This window comes from Nerophis ophidion, linkage group LG05 (assembly GCF_033978795.1).
Source record: "Nerophis ophidion isolate RoL-2023_Sa linkage group LG05, RoL_Noph_v1.0, whole genome shotgun sequence".
In the NCBI taxonomy this organism is placed as follows: domain Eukaryota; kingdom Metazoa; phylum Chordata; class Actinopteri; order Syngnathiformes; family Syngnathidae; genus Nerophis; species Nerophis ophidion.
The window spans coordinates 10,954,549-10,978,255 of NC_084615.1; the positions used below are offsets into that span (position 1 = coordinate 10,954,549).

Below are 23,707 nucleotides of genomic sequence, written 5' to 3' on the forward strand. Positions count from 1 at the left end.
AATATGGAAGCTGGATAAATAAGATGCCAAAAACCAAAGACTTTCATGTGGTATTAGACGGAAAAGAGGAACTTTTTTTCTCCTCCATTTGAAAACCGGGACGTTATCAGCACTTCTGTCTGATTCCAATCAATACAAGTCATCAGAATCAGGTAACTTATACAACTTATATTCTTGTCTTCATTAAAGATAGGAATCTATATGTTAAACATGCATGTATATTCATTAAAACACCTTTAACATGTGAACAAAAATCGCAAAATAAATAAATATAAATTATATACTGTATATATGATATGTGTGTGTGTGTGTGTGTATGTATATATGAGGTAGATCACCTCGACTTGGTCATTTATTAAAGAATTGATAAACGTTGAAAAACTTATTGGGGTTTTACCATTTGGTGGCCAATTTTACGGAATATGTACTGTACTGCAATCTACTAATACAAGTTTCAATCAATCAATGAATGCCTACTGAGCCTATGGTGCTGTTAAGTTATTGTGGCTCAATTTGCCTTAATTTTTTTTTATATTAATGTATTATTATTTAATATATAATATTGTTATAGTTTCTTAAGAGATATTCCTGGCTCTGAATTTGCTCATTGCTATTTTTATGTTTTTGTGCATTATTTGTTGCCGTAATCATTAAACAAACAGGTTACTCATCAGTTACTCAGTACTTGAGTAGTTTTTTCACAACATACTTTTTACTTTTACTCAAGTAAATATTTGGGTGACTACTCCTTACTTTTACTTGAGTAATAAATCTCTAAAGTAACAGTACACTTACTTGAGTACAATTTCTGGCTACTCTACCCACCTCTGTATGTTACCCAACATTTTTTCCACCAGGGACCGGTTTAATGTACGCATTATTTTCACGGACCAGTTTTCTACCTATGGCAGATAAAAACAGCAAAAAAAAAAAAATGAGCCTTTGGCTACAATCTGAAAGTTAAGTCGGAGAAAATGCGGTAGTTTATAAATGAAGTAGATGAGGCAATTCCTGAAGGAATTGCATGTGGATGCTCCAATGTTGACAGAATGAAGTATGAATGTAAGAATAGTTTGAATGTTGGAATGGTTTGAATGTTAAAGCATTTCAATTTCCAGGAAAACCGGAATTTGGTTTGGAACTTGGGAAAGACTTAGTTTGAATGTCCAGGACGAGCGCAATATGTTGAAGGTGGAATATTTTGAAGAGGTTGAAAAATGTTGGAATTGTGAAAGAGTGAAAAATGGATAATTCATTTGGAATGGCGACAATGTCCCTAAAACGGAGAATTCTTGGAAATCGGGGAATTTTTGTACAGTTTTTGAAAGGCAACAGACAATTCTTGAACAGGCTGAATATTTGGAACACTTTGAGTGGGAGTTGTGAAACTTTGAAAAATGGCCCATTCTTTTCAATGGGAATTTCATGGATATTTGGGGATTTCAGGAAAAGAGGGAATTTTTTTGGAAAATGCAAAAAAAACTTGAATCTTCGGAATGAGTTGAAATGGTTGGTGTTGGAATTTTTCAAATCGGCGGAGAAATGTTGAAGTAGTAACATCTTTAATTGAGAAATGGTATTAAGGAATTCCAGGAATTTGAAATGGGTTAAAAATGTGGAAGGAGTAGTTGCCAGGAAAAAGGAATTCTTGGAAAAAAAACTATTAAACTTGAACAAATGATAGTTTCAATGTCCAGGATGAGTGGAATATGTCGAAGGTGGAATGGTTTGAATCAGTTGAAAAATGTGGAAATGTGGTTTGAAAAATGGCCAGGTCATTTTGAAGGGAGAAAAATGTTCAAGAAAACCTCGAAATCTGGGAATTTTGGGAATATGTCAACGGAAAGCCTGCGATTGGAACGGTTTGAATTGGATGAAAAAAGTGGAAGGTAGCGCGTACCAAAATCTGGAGATGAAGAAGTTGAAAAAAAATAGATGAATTTTGCTGTAGAAAAGCTTATTAATTGTGTGAATGCTTTGGAGCATTCACACAATTAATGTTGCTGTGCAGCTGGCCCGGTAGCTTATGTGTCACGGACCGGTGGTTGGGGACCACTGACGTAGCCCACAAGTGTTTTAAATATAGAAATGAATCCTAACATAACCCATTTCCATATCCTGTTTGCTTTGAAGCACTGTGGTTTAACTGCCGTCTAGCAAACACCTGAGAAGGAGTTGGACACTGGAAAAAGTCGCAATCTCACCAAGTATATGTTTTATATTTCTCCTCAAAATATGTAACCAAACCTAATACAAGTCACAATCCCCTGAATAGTCATCTTTCAGGGAGACATCATAACAACTTGTTTTAAGGCAAGAGAGAAAGCTACTACTTTGGAGCAAGTTTCACAGAAGACACAAAACTTGTAAGAATAGCCAATATTACCTTTTATTTGCTCATTTCTTATTTCAAGGAATCTTACCCAGACAATTAGACTCGTTCTTTTAGCAGGTTGGTTTTCTCATTTCAAGTTATTTGTAGGAGATTAGCGATTAAATCTTATCAGCTTTACTTGCTTTGTGTCTTCTATGAAACTTGCTCCAAAGTAGTAGCTTTCTCCTCAGAAGATGTGTTGCCTAAAATAAGTTGTTATGATGTTTCCCTGAAAGATGACTACCGTATTTCCTTGAATTGCCGCCGGGGCGCGAATTAATTAATAAACCTCTTCTCACTCCGGCACTTACCAAAGGCATGCAGCTTACAAATTTGAGTGTGATGTAAGGATACCATCATGAAAAGCACATTTAATAAAAAAAAGTTATTATCAATCAATCAATCAATGTTTACTTATATAGCCCTAAATCACTAGTGTCTCAAAGGGCTGCACAGACCACCACGACATCCTCGGTAGGCCCACATAAGGGCAAGGAAAACTCACACCCAGTGGGACATTGGTGACAATAATGACCCAGTGGGACGTCGGTGACAATGATGACTATGAGAACCTTAGAGAGGAGGAAAGCAATGGATGTCGAGCGGGTCTAACATGATACTGTGAAAGTTCAATCCACAATGGATACAACACAGTCGCGAGAGTCCAGTCCAAAGAGGATCCAAGACACAGCAGCGAGAGTCCCGTTCACAGCGGAGCCAGCAGGAAACCATCCCAAGCGGAGGCGGACCAGCAGCGCAGAGATGTCCCCAGCCGATACAGAGGCGAGCAGTAAATGGCCACCGGATCGGACCGGACCCCCTCCACACGGGAGAGTGGGACATAGAAGAAAAAGAAAAGAAACGGCAGATCAACTGGTCTAAAAAGGGAGTCTATTTAAAGGCTAGAGTATACAAATGAGTTTTAAGGTGAGACTTAAATGCTTCTACTGAGGTGGCATCGCGAACTGTTACCGGGAGGGCATTCCAGAGTACTGGAGCCCGAACGGAAAACGCTCTATAGCCCAGAGACTTTTTTTGGGCTTTGGGAATCATTAATAAGCCGGAGTCCTTTGAACGCAGATTTCTTGCCGGGACATATGGTACAATACAATCGGCAAGATAAGATGGAGCTAGACCGTGTAGTATTTTATACGTAAGTAGTAAAACCTTAAAGTCACATCTTAAGTGCACAGGAAGCCAGTGCAGGTGAGCCAGTACAGGCGGAATATGATCAAACTTTCTTGTTCTTGTCAAAAGTCTAGCAGCCGCATTTTGTACCAACTGTAATCTTTTAATGCTAGACATGGGGAGACCCGAAAATAATACGTTACAGTAGTCGAGGCGAGACGTAACAAACGCATGGATAATGATCTCAGCGTCTTTAGTGGACAGAATGGAGCGAATTTTAGCGATATTACGGAGATGAAAGAAGGCCGTTTTAGTAACACTTTTAATGTGTGCCTCAAAGGAGAGAGTTGGGTCAAAGATAATACCCAGATTCTTTACCGTGTCGCCTTGTATAATTGTTTGGTTGTCAAATATTATGGTCTTACCTTTACTTATAAATGAAGTCCATGCGCAGCTCCTTCTGATCAAAAGCATCGATACCTTTTTTTAGAAGTCTTCCTTATCTTTCTTCAGTTTTAAAAGTCTCTCTGTCTTCATGGAGATTTTCCTTTATTACTTGCTGCTTCGATTGAAAGTCCAGTTTAGAAAACAGTTTTATTTGAAATATGTAATCCTCCATGTTAAAAGTGCAAGCGAGAGGAAACAATAAACGATCGCTGCTCACTCTTGCTGCTCACTCTTGCTGCTCACTCTTGCTGCTTGTTGTCACTTCTTCTGCAGCCGAGTAGTCGCAAGAAGGATCACTAGCGCCCTCTACCACCTGGAGGCAAGAGTCATTTAATAACTCATATTTGACACACGCAGCTACGGTATATTAATAAAACATAGCTGCTTACTGTTCTTTTTAGCATATTCAATAGCTTGGACCTTAGATCCTACTGAATAGCTCTTAATCTTCTTCTCTTTATGCGATTTCAAATGATTGAAATCAGCCTCCTCCATTTTGAAAATGATGACAGGCGAAGTGTCACTCGTGACGTGACGAGTTTGACCCGGAGGAAATTTTAGGCAGGCGCATACTATATCCCCGGCGGCAATTCAAGGATATACGGTATTCAGGGGATTGTGACTTGTATCAGGATTATTTAGATGTTGGGACAAGAAATAAAGAAGTACTTTGTGAGAGTGTGAGTGTTTCCAGTAAATGAATAAAAAATCCTTCCAGGAAAGATCATACGTAAGGAGTAACACAACAACAGTAATGGACAAAATGGCCTTTTTGCAGCATCACATCAGCTTGCAGTGGAAATGTCTTCTTCTGCTAATTGTCTCTTTTGTGCGAGGAGCAGGCCCGCTGTCTCCCTGAGGATTCTCCGCTGAGCGCCAGCGAGCTGCAGTGTAATCCTGCGCACGTCTGCCAGCAGAAATCCTATGATCCCTCCGAGAAACGTGTGCTGAAAAGTACCGTATGTCCCGGACTAAAGAGCACACCGCTTTAAAAGCCGCACCCACAAAATTTTAGAAAAAATATATTTTTCCATATTTTTTAGCCACACTGGACTATAATTGGCAGATATTTGCGTTGTGAAATGAGTTATTTCCATAGAAATATTATGTAAATTTTTATTTATATACTTTGTTTTCAAACAGTGTGTGCAACAGGGCAGTAAAAGGGCTGATCAAACAAAACAGAAGTCATGGTCATGGACCCACTAGCTGCGCAAGCTAGCTTTCCAATCATCTGAACAGATTCAACAAGTGTAAGTCAGGGGAGTTAATACACCGTTTTCTCCCGATTATGGAGCCCACCGGCATATAAGCCGCACCCATTAAGTTTGACATTATGTTTTCCATATAAAAGCTGCAAAATCAGTTATTTACACAGAAATATTTAGAAAATGTTTATTTACATACACTAATTGTTTCCAAAAGGTGTCTGTAACAAGGCAGTAAAACGGCGGATCAAACAAAACAGAAGTCAGTCATGGTCATGGACCCACTAGCCCCGCAAGCTAGCTCTCCAATCAGCTAAACAGACTCAATAACTCCCCGCTGAAGTTTTGCTGAATTTACTGAGAAATTTGAGAAAGTGAAACACTACAAAAGGAATGCCATTGTAAGTTAATAATACTAACACAGACACTCTTAAACGTGTTAGCATATTAGCTAATGCTAACGAATCCAGCGTCATTACATCACGACAGCATGTAGAAATATGCATGAAAACACTCCTATACACATCACACAGTATAAACAGTTTTAGTTATATTGTAAATCTTACTATGATGTCATCGTATCATTTACTTCATTTGCTATGATGATATCATTGTTTTCAAAAAGGCTAAGAAAATGTGCTCTTACAATACATTTAAAAACAAATCTGTTATTATAACATATATGTTTTATATCATATTAATTTGCAATGTTTTCATTTGTTGCTGCTTATTGTAAAATGTACGTTGTTGAGAATTTTTGAGAACGTTGAGAAGTACCAGCATCTTTTTGTGTTGTTATTATAGACTGTACTTATGTTAGAAACTACTTCCGTTTCTCCATGTCCCTGACGTATGATGTCACACTTGCTTGGTGCTGCTGCCCCGCTTGGACTTTCTTTCCTTAAAAGCCACCACTGTCCTCCTAATATTTGCACATTTTCTAGACAGCTAATATATTAAAATAATGTCCACATCACAGACATGCTGACAGCGTTCCAGACAATGGCGTGCTTTGTGTTTACATCATCAAAACATCCCGTTTTGGCAGCGCTGTTTTTTTGCTGATCTTTTTTCGGCCACTGATAAATGAAGTGTCCGTACGAGTAGAAACGCTATGCATAGCAGGAAGACTAAACACGGAACTTTGGTTGAAAGAACGGAGGGACGCCTGCAGTGAGCGAACTCATCCATAGATGGCGCCACAGCACAAACAAGTAAATACCCTTTTTAGGAGTATTTACTTGTTTTTTTTAAACTCTTCTTATCACGGCTGCTTTTGGAGAACAATCCAAAAATTAGCCGAATTGTCTCATTAGCCGCAGCGTTTAAAGCGTAAGAAGAAAGTAGGGGCTTATAGTCTGGAATTTGCGGTAGTTGCTGGTGTCATTTTTGTGTCGGCTTCACTGTGTTAGCAAGTTCTTATTTGGTTTTGTTGCTTTTTTTTTTTAGCAAATTAGAGAATGACTTCGAGGCTTTGAAGGCATCTTGGCCTCACTAGATGGTCTCCACCTGTAGCTCGGGGCGTTCAGAAAAGCTCATTAGATCCAGCCGCTTTCCACGCTTTCTTTTTCTAAGTGGCCCTCCAGAAATGTGCCTTACAAACCCCGTTTCCATATGAGTTGGGAAATTGTGTTGGATGTAAATATAAACAGAATACAATGATTTGCAAATCCTTTTCAACCCATATTCAGTTGAATATGCTACAAAGACAACATATTTGATGTTCAAACTGATAAGCTTTTTTTTTTTTTTTGCAAATAATCATTAACTTTAGAAGTTGATGCCAGCAATACGTGACAAAGAAGTTGGGAAAGGTGACAATAAATACTGATAAAGTTGAGCAATGCTCATCAAACACTTATTTGGACGATCCCACAGGTGTGCAGGCTAATTGGGAACAGGTGGGTGCCATGATTGGGTATAAAAACAGCTTCCCAAAAAATGCTCAGTCTTTCACAAGAAAGGATGGGGCGAGGTACACCCCTTTGTCCACAACTGCGTGAGCAAATAGTCAAACAGTTTAAGAACAACCTTTCTCAAAGTGCGATTGCAATAAATTTAGGGATTTCAACATCTACGCTCCATAATATCATCAAAAGGTTCAGAGAATCTGGGGAAATCCCTCCACGTAAGCGGCATGGCTGGAAACCAACATTTCTAAAGGATATCACCACATGGGCACAGGAACACTTCATAAAACCACTGTCACTAAATACAGTTGGTCGCTACATCTGTAAGTGCAAGTTATAGCTCTACTATGCAAAGCGAAAACCATTTATCAACAACATCCAGAAACGCCGCCGGCTTCTCTGGCCCCGAGATCATCTAAGATGGACTGATGCAAAGTGGAAAAGATGTACTCCTATCGTAGTACAGTTGGCACAGTATAGTAAACTGACAATTCATTTTTAATTATTGACAATTCTAACAATTTTGAACAGAAATAGTTCATGAACATTCAGATAAATTCTTCAAAATTACAATTAAAAAAAACGTTGGGCAGGGGCGGGGCTGTATATATGCGCACTAATTGACTGAAAGAGCACATACTTGGCGCGATGATGTCATGTTGACGATGAAAAAATGCATTTTTACCAGTCGCTACCAGTCGACCGCGGGGGGTGTGTCAGTCGATCTCCAGCCAGGCTTTTAAAAAAAATAGACCTAAAAATTAGTGATCATCAATCTTCACCAAGACGTCACTTAAATGACATTCACGGTACCGGAGGGTCTTGTGAGATGACGCTGGCTGCTGCAAGATCATTATTATGAAAATATGACCGAGAGGAAGGCGAGAAACACTTTTTATTTCAACAGACTCTCGCGCCGTACCTTCCGACAAAACTCTAAAGGCCGACTGCACATTTCCTATCTTCACAATAAAAGCCCTGCTTCATGCTGCCTGCGCTAACTAAATACAGAGTCTCGGAAAACTGGCGTGCACAAGCGATCCCTCAGAAAGCTGGCGTGCACATCACTTGTGCACGCCAGCTTTCCGAGACTCTTATTTTGTTAGCGCAGGCAGCATGAAGCAGGGCTTTTATTGTGAAGATAGGAAATGTGCAGTCGGCCTTTACAGTTTTGACGGAAGTGACGGCGCGAAAGTCTGTTGAAATAAAAAGTGTTTCTCGCCTTCCTCTCGGTCATTTTTTCATAATAATGAACTGGCAGCAGCCAGCGTCATCTCACAAGACCCTCGGGTGCCGTGAATGTCAATCAAGCAAGCTACGGAATTTTCCGCCAATGTTTTTCTTGTAAAGTGTATGGAAGCTGGATAAATTAGATGCCAAAAACCAACCACTTTCATGTGGTATTGTACAGAAAGGACAACTTTTTTTCTCCTCCATTTGAAAATGTGGGCGTTATCATCATTAATGTCTGATTCCAATCAATGCAAGTCATCAGAATCAGGTAATACACCAACTTATATTCTTGTCTTTGGAAAGAAAGACATCTATATGTGTTACACATCCTTGTATTATCATTAAACACATTTAACTTGTTTACAAAAATGTCTCTTTCATAAATAAATAAATATAAATTATATATATAAATGAGGTAGATCCCCTCGAGTTTGTCAATTGAAAAGTAGCTCGCCTGCAGAAAAAGTGTGGGCACCCCTGATCTAGTATGTTCAACATTTTATTTAAGGACTAAATGACAATATTAAACATATGTTTCATGTACACTAACATTTTTTGTAACAACAAAAACAATGATATTTTTCGTGGTCCCCTTTATTTAGAAAAGTGTCAAAATATTGAAATACTTTAGTACCTGTACCAAAATATTGGTATGGGGACAAGCCTACAATAAACATAGGCGTAATAGATAAGTGAGAAGCAAAGACATGAGGTGGGCAGGTCGTGACAAAACATTCTTAGAGTAGATCCTCGTCAACCGCAGGTCATCTTTTGTCTTGGTCAAGGCATCTATTGGGCAGGGGCGGGGCTGTATATATGCGCACTAATTGACTGAAAGAGCACATACTTGGCGCGATGATGTCATGTTGTCGATGGAGAAAATGCATTTTTAGAGCACATGATTTGCCTGAGCGGTTAAGAGACCCCGAGAGTAACAAGTGCTTGTCTTCTTGCCTTTCCATTAAGTACAATAAATGAGTTATTAGTATAATTTTGCTGGTTTGAAGAAATGTAATGGCGAGCACAGATCATTTTGCTTAGTTCAAATAAAATACCCCTCATTTTTGTATTTTATTTTTCTTGTTTTTGACCACTGACATTGTTACAGTGTAAATACTGCATGTGTTGGTCCCCCCCCCCCGGCCAAGTAAAAACACCAAAAAAATCAACTTGTTTCAATTACAAAATCATCAGATGCCCAACACACTTTTTGTCCCGGTGAAAGGTTGCGGTGTGGAGAAGCGACTTCTCTGGCTCATCCAGTCTTTCTCTCCTCGGCTTTTATTGGAAGCACTCTTCCCTTCCTCTCCTTTCTTCTGGCCAGGCTTTCTTGGAGGACGTCAAGTCTCGAGGACCGTTCATCTACTCGGTGCTGGAGTCCGCCCAGTCCTTCCTGGCTCAGCATCCCTTCCAGGAACCTGAGGAGACTCCGGCTGAGGGCAAAGGTCAGCTCAACTGCTTCATAAACGTATGCTTGGAAAGTAAACAATCATGTCAAGAGGAGGAAAGCGCTTTCAAGTAGTTCAAGGAAGAACAAGTTGTCTCTATATTGAATAATAATATTCATCTGAAGTATGACACCTAAAGACTTGCAACGTGTGCGAGTAAATGCATTTGATCAATATAGTAGTCATCTCACAGAGATTAATGAGGAAGGCAGTCACGTGACCGCGTGATGTAAAGGAACCACAGATCCCTTCCCCATCAACAACAATGCTAATGAACAAGGCTGTGAGGACAGCACAGGATTAGATTAGACTCAGTTCTTGCTTCAAAACTGTCACGTCTGTTGATCATGTTTTTGATTGGCCATGTGCTGTTGGTTTTTTGGACACTGAGTTCCTGCTTTTTCACTCTTGTTTTGTCACCATAGCAACCATTAGTTTCACCTGTGTCACATTTGGAGTCTGCACCTGTTTTCACTAATCACGTCTATTATTTAAACCGAAAGTTGCCAGGAAGTCAGCCTGGCGACTTTACCTCCACTCTGCTTGCTTCATGTCATGTTTACGGTTTCATGTTTAGTTCACGCTGCTTGTTTCCTAGTCCATGCTGCCCTGTTCACGTCATCGCAAGTAAGTTTTGTTTATTAATGCCACAGTTAGTGTCTTTTTTTTTTTTTTGTCCATAGTTCTGCATTTGTGCAAGTTTTTGTTTTTATAGCCAAGTTTTGTACTTCCGCCCTTGTGCGCGCCTTTTGTTTATTCCTTTTATTAGTGTTAAAATAAAGATGTCATTACCTTCACGCCTTGCCCACTCCAACTTTCCTTTGCATTCCGGAAAAACAAACCCCACAGTCCACGTTGTGACAGAACGTGGACTATAAAAACAAAACTAGCACAAATGCAGAACTATGGACAAAAAAAAAAAAAGACACTAACTGTGGCATTAATAAACAAAACTTACTTGCGATGACGTGAACAGGGCAGCATGGACTAGGAAATAAGCAGCGTGAACTAAACATGAAACTGTAAACATGACATGAAGCAGAGTGGAGGTAAAGTCGCCAGGCATACTTCCTGGCAACTTTCGGTTTAAATAATAGACATGATTAGTGACAACAGGTGCGGATGCCAAATGTGACACAGGTGAAACTAATGGTTGCTATGGTGACAAAACAAGAGTGAAAAAGCAGGAAGTGAGTGTCCAAAAAACAAACAGCACATGGCCAAACAAAAACATGATCAACAGACATGACAAAAAACATTCTCAATTCAAAATCCAGACTTTTTTAGTAACATTGGATGCCAGTCCTATGATGAAATACACTCCTTAAAAACATACGTAAACAGTTGTCGTACAATTTACTATTACGCGAGGGAAAAATGTTGTTTTATTAGTCCTACACGAACATTTAAATAAGTGGCTGGACAGGACATACTTTTTAAAATAATTGTTACAAATTTGAATCACATTTCATTCAAAAATAGATTTTTTTCTCACACACCTACTAATAAAGCAGACTTTGGAGCATTGACTATTACTTTGGGAAAAATTATGATCAAGACCTTATATTTTTGAGCCTGAGGGTGAGCAGTAAGTTTTAGAAGCCGTCTGCTACCTGGATGTAGTTTCATTGTGACACTATAGCATTAGCAGCATTGCTAGGTGCTAAACATTGAAATTAACCATTTTAAACCACAATAACTGTAATATTCCCACTCTCGCTCTCTCAGACAAGGTGCTCACTTAATTCCGTTTAGATGAAGATTCAATCACAATCCTCACCAAATTGTTGGATTAAAGTAGCTGCAACAAGCGTATTTTTGTCTTTTTCGCCACCTGGGTGATGTGAAAGTGGACCAGCCTGTGGGTCCATGGCCACAGTTGTCTAGTGGCAGGTGAGAGATGCATGGATTATAATCTAAAATGTACTTTTAGCAAGTTTGAGACCAAGCATAAGCAGCCTCAGTGTGTCAACAATAGCAGCGAAAACTAGCATTAGCTCACTGCTATCAGTGCACCACTAAAGTAGTCCGTCTGTGTTAGCGCTGATAATAATAATATCAATATAATATCATATTTGGTTCATTTTCAGGTCACCACATGTAAATGGAGTATTGTTTCTGGATGTTTTTAGAGAGTATAATGAGAGGACCCTCCATCTGTTGACTCAATTATTTATTTATTCACCATTTAGAATGCATAAAAACACATGTGTTCTTGTCTTACATAAGGGTTGTGAATTATAAACAGCACATATTTTTATTTTCAGTATGACTGCTCTAATAATGTGGTCAGAGTGCAGCAGCGTTACGACAGTGATGTAGAATCTACGGAAATTACAGAAAGTATTCGGAGCGAAATATTCAAAATGGCTGACTGAATTTGTGGCATTTTGTAATGTTTAAACTTTTTTTTGACATAATTTGTGGATTGTAAATAAAATTGGATATGATTTAATGGATACAAAGAAACACAATCAAGCATATAAAGTCAACATGTTTTTCCACTCAACTGCTACTTTAGGGAAATTCAGAGTGTGAGAGCACCACGGGGCTAGTGACAGTGTGGGTGTGTTTTGGCACGGTGGATAATGGTTTTGACTTTGTCAAAATGGAAAGTTGATCCACCACACACTTGCTATGTTTGTTTATTTAAAAGTAGTGTACAGCGCTCTATGTTGTGTTCAAAGTGTACAAACTTGTACTAATATGGACTTTTACATTATTGGTGTTTACATTGTTTCTTCTGGAGAAATGGTCTTCTTTATTGGAACTTTTTTTATTTTCAAACTCTGTTCAAAAATCAGTTAAGTTTAAAAATGGAGGTTCCTTTGCACTAATAGTTTCACGTCTCCCGTCCTTCATGTTATGTATGATGGCTAAATGACTTCAGAAGTCCTAATAAGGCACACCTGGACATTCATCACAAACACATGGATTGTAAAGGTAAAGGTAAAGGTAAAGGTAGTATATGTGCAGTTGAGAATGCATAACAACATATGTCTTCTTGTCTTACATAAGGGTTGGGAATGATAAACAGCACATCTTTTTATTTCCAGTGTGACTGCTCTAATAATGTGGTCAAAGAGCAGAAGCGTTACTGCAGTGATGTCCATCAGGTGGACATGGTTTCATGGCGTATAAAGTCCACTTGTGTTGATGGTCTGCTGCTCCTTTAAGTTGCACTCCTGTGACCTTCCCCTGAGAACACCTTTGACCTTGACCTTGACCTTGACCTTCTCTCCACAGACGCGATGTTGAACGTGAGCCGGTCGGTGTGGAAACAAGCCAACGTGGCGGGCGACCTGTGGGAGAAGCTGACCGCACGCTGTGTGGACCGACACAGGTCAGGTCCTCATTGTTGCTATCAATCGTCAATGAAAGTTTATTTTTATAACCCTAAATCATGAGTATCTCAAAGGGCTGCACAAGCCACAACAACATCCTCACCTGAGATCCCACATCAGGGCATCACCTTCTAGAACAGGGGTCGGCAACCCGCGGCTCTTTAGTGCCGCCCTAGTGGCTCTCTGGAGCTTTTTCAAAAATGTATGGAAAACGGAAATGATGAGGGGAAAAAACATATTTTTTGTTTTAATTTGGTTTCTATAGGAGGACAAACATGACACACACCTCCCTAATTGTTATAAAACGCACTGTTTATATTAAACATGCTTCACTGATTCGAGTATTTGGCGAGCGCCGTTTTGTCCCACTAATTATGGCGGTCCTTGAACTCACCCTAGTTTGTTTACATGTACAACTTTCTCTGACTTTCTAAGACATGATTTGTGCCACTTCTTTTTCTGTCTCATTTTGTCCAACAAACGTATAATGTTGTGCATGAATGCACAAAGGTGAGTTTTCTTGATGTTATTGACTTGTGTGGCGTGCTAATCAGACATATTTGGTCACTGCATGACTGCAAGCTAATCGATGCTAACATGCTATTTAGGCTAGCTGTATGTACATATTGCATCATTATGCCTCATTTGTAGCTATATTTGAGCTCATTTAGTTCCCTTTAAGTCCTCTTAATTCAATTTATATCTCATGACACACTATCTGTATGTAATATGGCTTTTAATTTTTTGCGGCTCCATACAGATTTGTTTTTGTTTTTTGGGTCCAATATGCTTCTTTCAACATTTCAGGTTGCCGACCCCTGTTCTAGACTCTTCTTGCTTGGAGACAAGATTGTGTTTCCATTGAGTGGATGCCGTCACGTGGTCATTTCTGTCATGATGCATCTAATGATATCATTACAACATAGTTGTGTTTGTCATCTCATGATATCATGACAACATAGTTGTTTGTCATCTCATGATATCATGACTAAATATCATCAGGACAAAATGTCAACAGAACTAAATATCATCAGGACTAAATATGATAAAGACTAAATATGATCAGGAGTAAATGTCAACAGGACTAAATATGATCAAGCTAAACATCGTGTTGATCTGCTTGATGCTGGCCCCCCTGCAGACACATGGAGAGGACTCTGGAGCGGCTCCTGCAGATCCAGGCTGGGATGGAGGACCTGGTGCTGGCTGTGCAGCAGGCAGAGGGCGTGAGAGACGCCTGGGAGGGCGTGGGCGACCTCTTCATCGACTCTCTGCAGGATCACATCGATGCCACCAAGGTAGCTACGCACCAACCTTTATCTCTTCCACGCCCTGACCTTCAATGTCGGCGTCTTGACCAAAGTGTGTGAGTCACACAGTGTTTCTAACTCATCACTCCTATGTGGGCATCAGTAATTGGAACTTGCCAGAGTGTTGGCCATCATGGACTTGACGCCGTGATTGTGAAGAAGCGTGTAATAGTGGAAATAACTCTTCAACTGCCGGCTCGGTGGCTAAGTCCAACCCGGTTCTCTTGAAAACTTGGGAAACCTATTTTTGCAGCAAATTCTCTTCTGTTGTAACTTAAGCCATGTCCACACCAACACAGATACTTCATCAACATACTTATCTGCTGCTTGTACCAGCAGAGGAGCATGTATGGCAGCGCACACGCACAGAGTACTTACAACAGACACAGTGTGTAGACAGAAAAGGGAGAATGAAAAAGTCAAGATAAAGGTGAAGTTATAACACTGAAACACCCACAGGAAGAGCTGCTTTAAGACCTGCAGTTAACATCCATCCACAGTGTTTTAACTTCTTCTAAATCACTAATCCTGGCCTCCATGGCGACAAATAAAGTACGTTTCTTACAAGTATTATTATCACTGGAGGAGGATGAATAGCTAAACAGGCTTCACTACACACCATAGGAGGATATAATAGCTCACCGCTATTGTAAACAAACGCAATGTGAACAAACGCCATTGGTGGATCTATACCTGACATCCACTGTAATCACTGTAACCACTAGGCCACCTACTAAGTGGCCTAGTGGTTACAGTGTCCGCCTTGAGATGGGTAGGTTGTGAGTTCAAATCCCGGCCGAGTCATACCAAAGACTATAAAAATGGGAGCCATTACCTCCCTGCTTGGCACTCAGCATCAAGGCTTGGAATTGGGGGTTAAATCACCAAAAATGATTCTTGGGCGCTGCTGCCCACTGCTCCCCTCACCTCCCAGGGGCTGATCAAGGGGACGGGTCGAATGCAGAGGACAAATTTCACCACACCTAGTGTGTGTGTGACAATCATTGCTACTTTAACTTAACTTCAGGGTTCCAGGTTCGATCCCCGCTTCCGCCATCCTAGTCACTGCCGTTGTGTCCTTGGGCAAGACACTTGACCCACCTGCTCCCAGTTCCACCCACACTGCTTTAAATGGAAATTTAATATTGGCTTTCACTATGTAAAAGCGCTTTGAGTCACAAGAGAAAAGCGCTATATAAATATAATTCACTTCACTTCATGTGTGGTATCATCCAAAACTAATGTCAAGTATCAAAGAAGAGAAGAATAAGTGATTATTACGTTTGAACAGAAGTGTAGATAGAACATGTTCAAACAGAAAATAAGCAGATATTAACAGTAAGTGAACAAGTGGATTAATAATCAATTTTTACAGTTTGTCCCTCATAATGTGTACAAAATAACAGGTGTATAAAGTACACAATATGTTACTGCATACATCAGCAGACTAACTAGAAGTTTTTGTTTGTTTGCTAACTACTAAAATACAAATTGTCTAGTACAGGGGTGCCCATTACGTCGATCGCGAGCTACCAGTCGACCGCGGGGGGTGTGTCAGTTGATCTCCAGCCAGGCTTTTAAAAAAAATAGACCTAAAAATTAGTGATCATCAATCTTCACCAAGACGTCACTTAAATGACATTCACGGTACCGGAGGGTCTTGTGAGATGACGCTGGCTGCTGCAAGATCATTATTATGAAAATATGACCGAGAGGAAGGCGAGAAACACTTTTTATTTCAACAGACTCTCGCGCCGTACCTTCCGTCAAAACTCTAAAGGCCGACTGCACATTTACTATCTTCACAATAAAAGCCTTGCTTCATGCTGCCTGCGCTAACTAAATACAGAGTCTGGGAAAACTGGCGTGCACAAGCGATCCCTCAGAAAGCTGGCGTGCAAATCACTTGTGCACCCCAGCTTTCCGAGACTCTTATTTTGTTAGCGCAGGCACCATGAAGCAGGGCTTTTATTGTGAATATAGGAAATGTGCAGTCGGCCTTTAGAGTTTTGACGGAAGGGACGGCGCGAAAGTCTGTTGAAATAAAAAGTGTTTCTCGCCTTCCTCTCTGTCATTTTTTCTTAATAATGAACTGGCAGCAGCCAGCGTCATCTCACAAGACCCTCGGGTGCCGTGAATGTCAATCAAGCAAGCTATGGAATTTGCCGCCAATGTTTTTCTTGTAAAGTGTATGGAAGCTGGATGAATTAGATGCCAAAAACCAACCACTTTCACGTGGTATTATACAGAAAGGACAACTTTTTTTCTCCTCCATTTGAAAATGTGGGCGTTATCATCATTACTGTCTGATTCCAATCAATGCAAGTCATCAGAATCAGGTAATACACCAACTTATATTCTTGTCTTTGTGAAAGAAAGACATCTATATGTGTTACACATGCTTGTATTATCAATAAACACATTTAACTTGTTTACAAAAATGTCTCTTTCATAAATAAATAAATATAAATGATATATATAAATGAGGTAGATCCCCTCGAGTTGGTCAATAGAAAAGTAGCTCGCCTGCAGAAAAAGCGTGGGCACCCCTGGTTTTGTATGTTCAACATTTTATTTAAGGACTAAATGACAATAATAAACATATGTTTCATGTACACTAACATTTTTTGTAACAACAAAAACAATGATATTTTTCGTGGTCCCCTTTACTTAGAAAAGTGTCAAAATATTGAAATACTTTAGTACCTGTACCAAAATATTGGTATGGGGACAAGCCTACAATAAACATAAGCGTAATAGAAAAGTGAGAAGCAAAGACATGAGGTGGGCAGGTCGTGACAAAACATTCTTGGAGTAGATCCTCGTCAACCACAGGTCATCTTTTGTCTTGGTCAAGGCATCTATTGTTTACCTCCAAAATGCCATCAAGGTCAACCAAGCTTGTCAATGCCCCGCCCCGCCCAGCTTGTGTTCCAGCAGGCACAAACCAAATCTTGTAGGATGTCCTCCCAGGACAGCAGAGCCGTGAAATCTTCAAGGTTGGATTCGAACCCTGTCATTAAAAGACATCCACCATAAAGTTTCATGCGATCTGGTCCGCACTCCAAATGTTGCCAATAAAAGATGAAATGTGTACCAAACAGCTGAGGTGGCCAAAAAGAAGTGGGACAGTAAGAAATGAATAAGCACACATAAGCTCACACCCACTCGCTCTTTTATTGGTGCTGCTGCTGCACCTCTGTTGGCTTCTAGATCATATTTGTCAGGAAGTACCGCCGCCGCTCCATTCTGCACACATCTTACTTTGACCTGGCGCCGCCACAACAGAAGCAGCCAAATAAGAAATAAGTGTCCATGGCTCACATTTTAGACTGTGGTCACATATGTGGTTCTGTACTCATCATTTTACCGGTCGATCTACGTTCCCATCCTCACTTATGGTCATGAGCTTTGGATCATGACCGAAAGAACAAGATCACGGGTCCAAGCGGCCCGAATGAGTTTCCTCCGCCGGGTGGCGGGTCTCTCCCTTAGAGATAGGGTGAGAAGCTCTGCCATCAAAGTAAAGCTGCTGCTCCTTCACATGGAGAGGAGCCAGATGAGGTGGTTCAGGCATCTGGTCAGGATGCCACCCGAACGCCTCCCTAGGGAGGTGTTTAGGGCACGTCCGACCGGTAGGAGGCCACGGGGAAGACCCAGGACACGATGGGAAGACTGGCCTGGGAACACCTCAGATCCCCCGTGAAGAGCTAGACGAAGTGGCTGGGGAGAGGGAAGTCTGGGCTTCTCTGCTTAGGCTGCTGCCCCCGTGACCCCACCTCGGATAAGCGGAAGAAGATGGATGGATGGATGGATTTTAGAGCAAAAGATAAGGTAAAGACTAGGGAAGTTTTTGTGGTCAATTTGCTGATAAGATCACAAACTGCCAGTTTTGCACCACAAGAGAGCGAAATAGTTTCTGTCAGGGAACACCTGGGGAGGGTAAGTACTGTGAATCAAGAGTTCAGACTAGATCTGTCCTATCTAAGTCTGTGAGGATGAAGCCTGGTGGAACATCTTCTCAGACAGGGGGTCCTGGGGCCATGGTTTGGCTGCAAGTGCTCCCGGGATGTGTCTGTGGTGTGTGTGGGCCACGGCTGCAATACTCTTCTTCACCACTTGTGGCGGTAATGACAATCTCAAACAAACAGAAGAAGTCTGGAGAAGTTTCTCAGGCGCAAAAATGATGGCTAAAGTGGTCATTTGCACTTAAATGATATTGACAGTTTAGTTGGCACACATCTTCATGATCAGTTTGGACACATTAGAATTGTGTTTCAATGACGCTGCTATGTGTGTTCCTTACTGTGCACACATTAGTGGTGCCCTGACCAGAAGAAGAAAGTGTGCACCTCAGTGGAGACCTGCTCCTAAAGTATAAACCTATTTCAACACAATGCTGTGCATACCTCCATCATGCAGGTGCTCCATGTCTCTCCTCTGTGTCCCCACAAGCTCTTCAAGCAGGAAGTGACGCAGGTGAAGGAGGGCATGAAGCAGCTCAATGAGCTGGCCCACCAGCTGGCTATCTCCGACGTTCACCTGTCCCTGGACAACGCCCGCGCTCTGGAGCACCTCAACAACAGGTGGAAGGTGCTGCAGGTAAAGAATCATGCTGGACATCAACAATCTATGGGAAGCCTTCACAGATAGTAGGTGATGTGTGCAGACCTTGAGTAGACCCCCACACCCTTTCATGCTTGAGTAGACCCCTGCACCCATTCATGCTTCAGTAGACTTCTGCACCCATTCATGCTTCAGTAGACCCCCAAACCCATTCATGTCCACCTTGTGCTGTGACTAATCTATCTTCAACATCAATAGTGCCCACTTGTTGGCATCAACTTCCTTCAGTGTGTGCGTGTGTGTGTGCGTGTGTGTGTGCGTGTGTGTGTGTGTGTGTGTGTGTGTGTGTGTGTGTGTGTGTGTGTGTGTGTGCGTGTGTGTGTGTTGCAGGGTTCCATTGAAGAGAGGCTAAAGCAGCTCCAAGATGCACACAGAGACTTCGGCCCCGGATCCCAGCACTTCCTCTCAAGTGAGTGACATATTCTTTATTCGTGGGCCGGCTCATTCAGCATCCAGCCATCCATCCATTCATCCATCTATCTATCCATCCATCCATTTTTCTACCACTTGTCCCTCTTGGGGTTGCTGGAGCCTATCCCTGTTGCTGATTGAGCATTAAAACATGGTATTTATGGTATGGAATTGGATCAATGTGACATGCTGTGTTGCACTGGATGTCATCCTGAGGTCACCTGAGGTGTGTGAACCTGACACCTCAAAGTGGAACTCAACTTTTGGGGGAATTTTGCCCAACATTCACAATCATGAAAGACTTGATGCTTTTTTTTTTTTAAGCAGCACTAATTAACTTTTCAAACTTCATCAAACATTTCCATAACTTTTAGGACAATATACTGACTTACAACTAGTTGAATGACACCTGTGTCGTGGCCTGAGGGGTCTGTGTCGCTCTCACTGGTACTTAGTGACTTTGTGGAGGGGTGCAGGAACCTTGCACAAAAATGTGCTGACTTGCTTTACAATTTACGTCACTCCCCTTTCCCCAGTCGTTAAAAAGACAGAAGTGGATGTGAACACCTGCGAGTAATTACTGCTATCATTGCCGAAGCCGCAAAACAACCAAAGAAAGGAAAAGTTTTGTCCGAAAAGACAAGAAAAAGGAAAAAGGAAGCCTGCCGGATAAAAGGACAGTCAAAGCTCAACATTATCCAGACATCATCATCTGCAGACCTTGTAGACACCATCATCTGTAGACCTTGTAGACACCATCATCTGTCGACCTTGTACACACCATCATCTGTAGACCTTGCAGACACCATCATCTGCAGACCTTGTAGACACCATCATCTGTAGACCTTGCAGACACCATCATCTGTAGACCTCGTAGACACCATCATCTGTAGACCTCGTAGACACCATCATCTGTAGACCTTGTGGACACCATCATCTGTAGACCTCGTAGACACCATCATCTGTAGACCTTGTAGACACCATCATCTGTAGACCTTGTAGACACCATCATCTGTAGACCTCGTAGACGCCATCATCTGTAGACCTTGTAGACACCATCATCTGTAGACCTTGTAGACACCATCATCTGTAGACCTCGTAGACACCATCATCTGTAGACCTTGTACACACTATCATCTGTAGACCTTGTAGACACCATCATCTGTAGACCTTGCAGACACCATCATCTGTAGACATCGTAGACACCATCATCTTTGGACCTTGTAGACACCATCATCTGTAGACCTCGTAGACACCATCATCTGTAGACCTTGTGGACACCATCATCTGTAGACCTTGCAGACACCATCATCTGTAGACCTCGTAGACACCATCATCTGTAGACCTCGTAGACACCATCATCTGTAGACCTCGTAGACACCATCATCTGTAGACCTTGTGGACACCATCATCTGTAGACCTTGCAGACACCATCATCTGTAGACCTCGTAGACACCATCATCTGTAGACCTCGTAGACACCATCATCTGTAGACCTCGTAGACACCATCATCTGTAGACCTTGTGGACACCATCATCTGTAGACCTTGCAGACACCATCATCTGTAGACCTCGTAGACACCATCATCTGTAGACCTCGTAGACACCATCATCTGTAGACCTCGTAGACACCATCATCTGGTGCTGTGTCTTCAGCTGGCACTAAATGAGCGTGCCATAACAGGACAAGAGTAATTGGGTGTCAGCTGTGCGGCGTGTCTTTGTCCTTCTCAGCCACAGCCGTGAACATCATGCTCGAGTTCATCTTGGCAGGCAAGCAGAAGACAAACTGTTGGAGACCTCAGCTGTGTGTGTTAGCACTTAAATCTCAGCAAGGGCCAGAGAACGGGGGCGATGAGCCAAAAAGGAGCAGCCGTTGGAAAGTAGCCTTGGGTGGTAAGAAAATATCCTGAGAATCCTGTAGCAGGAGTGCTTTTATAGAGACAGTAAGAGTGTGCTGTTCTCCTAGAAATGATGCAGTTTGAAGTTATTGTCTTGGACACTTTCATGTTCAATGCAGTATATTTCATGTCCAGCCTGACTTATCGGCCACATAACACCAGCTGAGCAGTGTCGTATTTACAGCCCCTGCTGTGGCATCTGCAGCCTGCATGACTGCACTAAAACTTCAGCTCAGTCATCACCTCGCTCGAAACCTGCCAAAGTCCAGCTCCTCTGGATCATTGCACAGCAGAGACTGGGAGACCAGACCCGGCTGGAAAACATGCAGCTCTGCTGAAGTGGAAGCAATGAGGTTTGTGACCAGCGTCGCCACGGAGACTTCTGGCAACAAGAAGTGAGCTAAAGAAACTCACCGGAGAGAGGGAGAGATGCAAATACTTGAATAATCCTCGAGGAGAAATTAAGATGTTCAGCACAATCCCATTCAAGATCAGACAAACATTACAGGGAGACAGAACAGGATCAAACATTACAGGGACACAGAACATGATCAAACATTACAGGGAGACAACAGGATCAAACATTACAGGGACACAGAACAGGATCAAACATTACAGGGACACAGAACATGATCAAACATTACAGGGAGACAGAACAGGATCAAACATTACAGGGACACAGAACAGGATCAAACATTACAGGGAGACAGAACAGGACCAAACGTTACAGGGAGACCGAACAGGATCAAACATTTCCAGGGAGACAGAAGAGGATCAAACCTTACAGGTAGACAGAACAGGATCAAACATTACAGGGAGACAGAAGAGGATCAAACATTACGGGTAGACAGAACAGGATCAAACATTACAGGGATACAGAACAGGATCAAACATTACAGTGAGACAGAACAGGATCAAACATTTCCAGGGAGACAGAACAGGAACAAACATTATAAGGAGACAGAACAGGATAAACATTACAGGGAGACAGAACAGGATCAAACATTACAGGGAGACAGAACAGGATCAAACATTACAGGGACACGGAACATGATCAAACATTACAGGGAGACAACAGGATCAAACATTACAGGGACACAGAACAGGATCAAACATTACAGGGAGACAGAACAGGATCAAACATTACAGAGAGACAGAACAGGATGGATCAAACATTGCAGGGAGACAGAACAAGATCATTGCAGGGAGACAGAACAAGATCAAACATTACAGGGAGACAGAACCGGATCAAACATTACAGGGAGACAGAACAGGATCAAATATTACAGGGACACAGAACAGGATCAAACATTACAGGGAGACAGAACAGGATCAAACATTTACAGGGAGACAGAAGAGGATCAAACCTTACAGGTAGACAGAACAGGATCAAACATTACAGGGAGACAGAAGAGGATCAAACATTACAGGTAGACAGAACAGGATCAAACATTACAGGGATACAGAACAGGATCAAACATTACAGTGAGACAGAACAGGATCGAACATTTCCAGGGAGACAGAACAGGAACAAACATTATAAGGAGACAGATCAGGATAAACATTACAGGGAGACAGAACAGGATCAAACATTACAGGGACACGGAACATGATCAAACATTACAGGGAGACAACAGGATCAAACATTACAGGGACACAGAACAGGATCAAACATTACAGGGAGACAGAACAGGATCAAACATTACAGAGAGACAGAACAGGATCAAACATTGCAGGGAGACAGAACAAGATCATTGCAGGGAGACAGAACAAGATCAAACATTACAGGGAGACAGAACAGGATCAAACATTACAGGGACACAGAACAGGATCAAACATTACAGGGACACAGAACAGGATCAAACATTACAGGGAGACGGAACAGGATCAAACATTACAGAGAGACAGAACAGGATCAAACAGTGCAGGGACACAGAACAGGATCAAACATTACAAGGAGACAGAACAGGATCAAACATTACAGGGAGACAGAACAGGATCAAATATTACAGGGACACAGAACAGGATCAAACATTACAGGGAGACAGAACAGGATAAAATATTACAGGGACATAGAACAGGATCAAACATTACAGGGAGACAGAACAGGATCAAACGTTACAGGGAGACAGAACAGGATCAAACATTTCCAGGGAGACAGAAGAGGATCAAACCTTACAGGTAGACAGAACAGGATCAAACATTACAGGGAGACAGCAGAGGATCAAACATTACGGGTAGACAGAACAGGATCAAACATTACAGTGAGACAGAACAGGATCAAACATTTCCGGGGGGACAGAACAGGAACAAACATTATAAGGAGACAGAACAGGATAAACATTACAGGGAGACAGAACAGGATCAA

General features: G+C 41.6%; 1 protein-coding gene across 6 annotated transcripts in view; it reads left to right on the forward strand.

Moving 5' to 3' along the window:
• Nucleotides 1–23,707, forward strand: part of drp2 (dystrophin related protein 2) — a 302,156-nt gene that overhangs the window by 192,882 nt on the left and 85,567 nt on the right. For 5 of the 6 annotated variants that reach the window (XM_061899976.1, XM_061899973.1, XM_061899974.1 and 2 more), the window contains 5 exons: nucleotides 9,625–9,745; nucleotides 12,995–13,091; nucleotides 14,234–14,390; nucleotides 18,858–19,004; nucleotides 19,359–19,437. In XM_061899976.1, the coding sequence (XP_061755960.1) occupies nucleotides 9,625–9,745; nucleotides 12,995–13,091; nucleotides 14,234–14,390; nucleotides 18,858–19,004; nucleotides 19,359–19,437 (601 nt within the window). Of the gene's footprint in view, nucleotides 1–9,624; nucleotides 9,746–12,994; nucleotides 13,092–13,364; nucleotides 13,603–14,233; nucleotides 14,391–18,857; nucleotides 19,005–19,358; nucleotides 19,438–23,707 lie in introns of those variants that run through there. The other variant, XM_061899978.1, reaches the window with a different exon arrangement.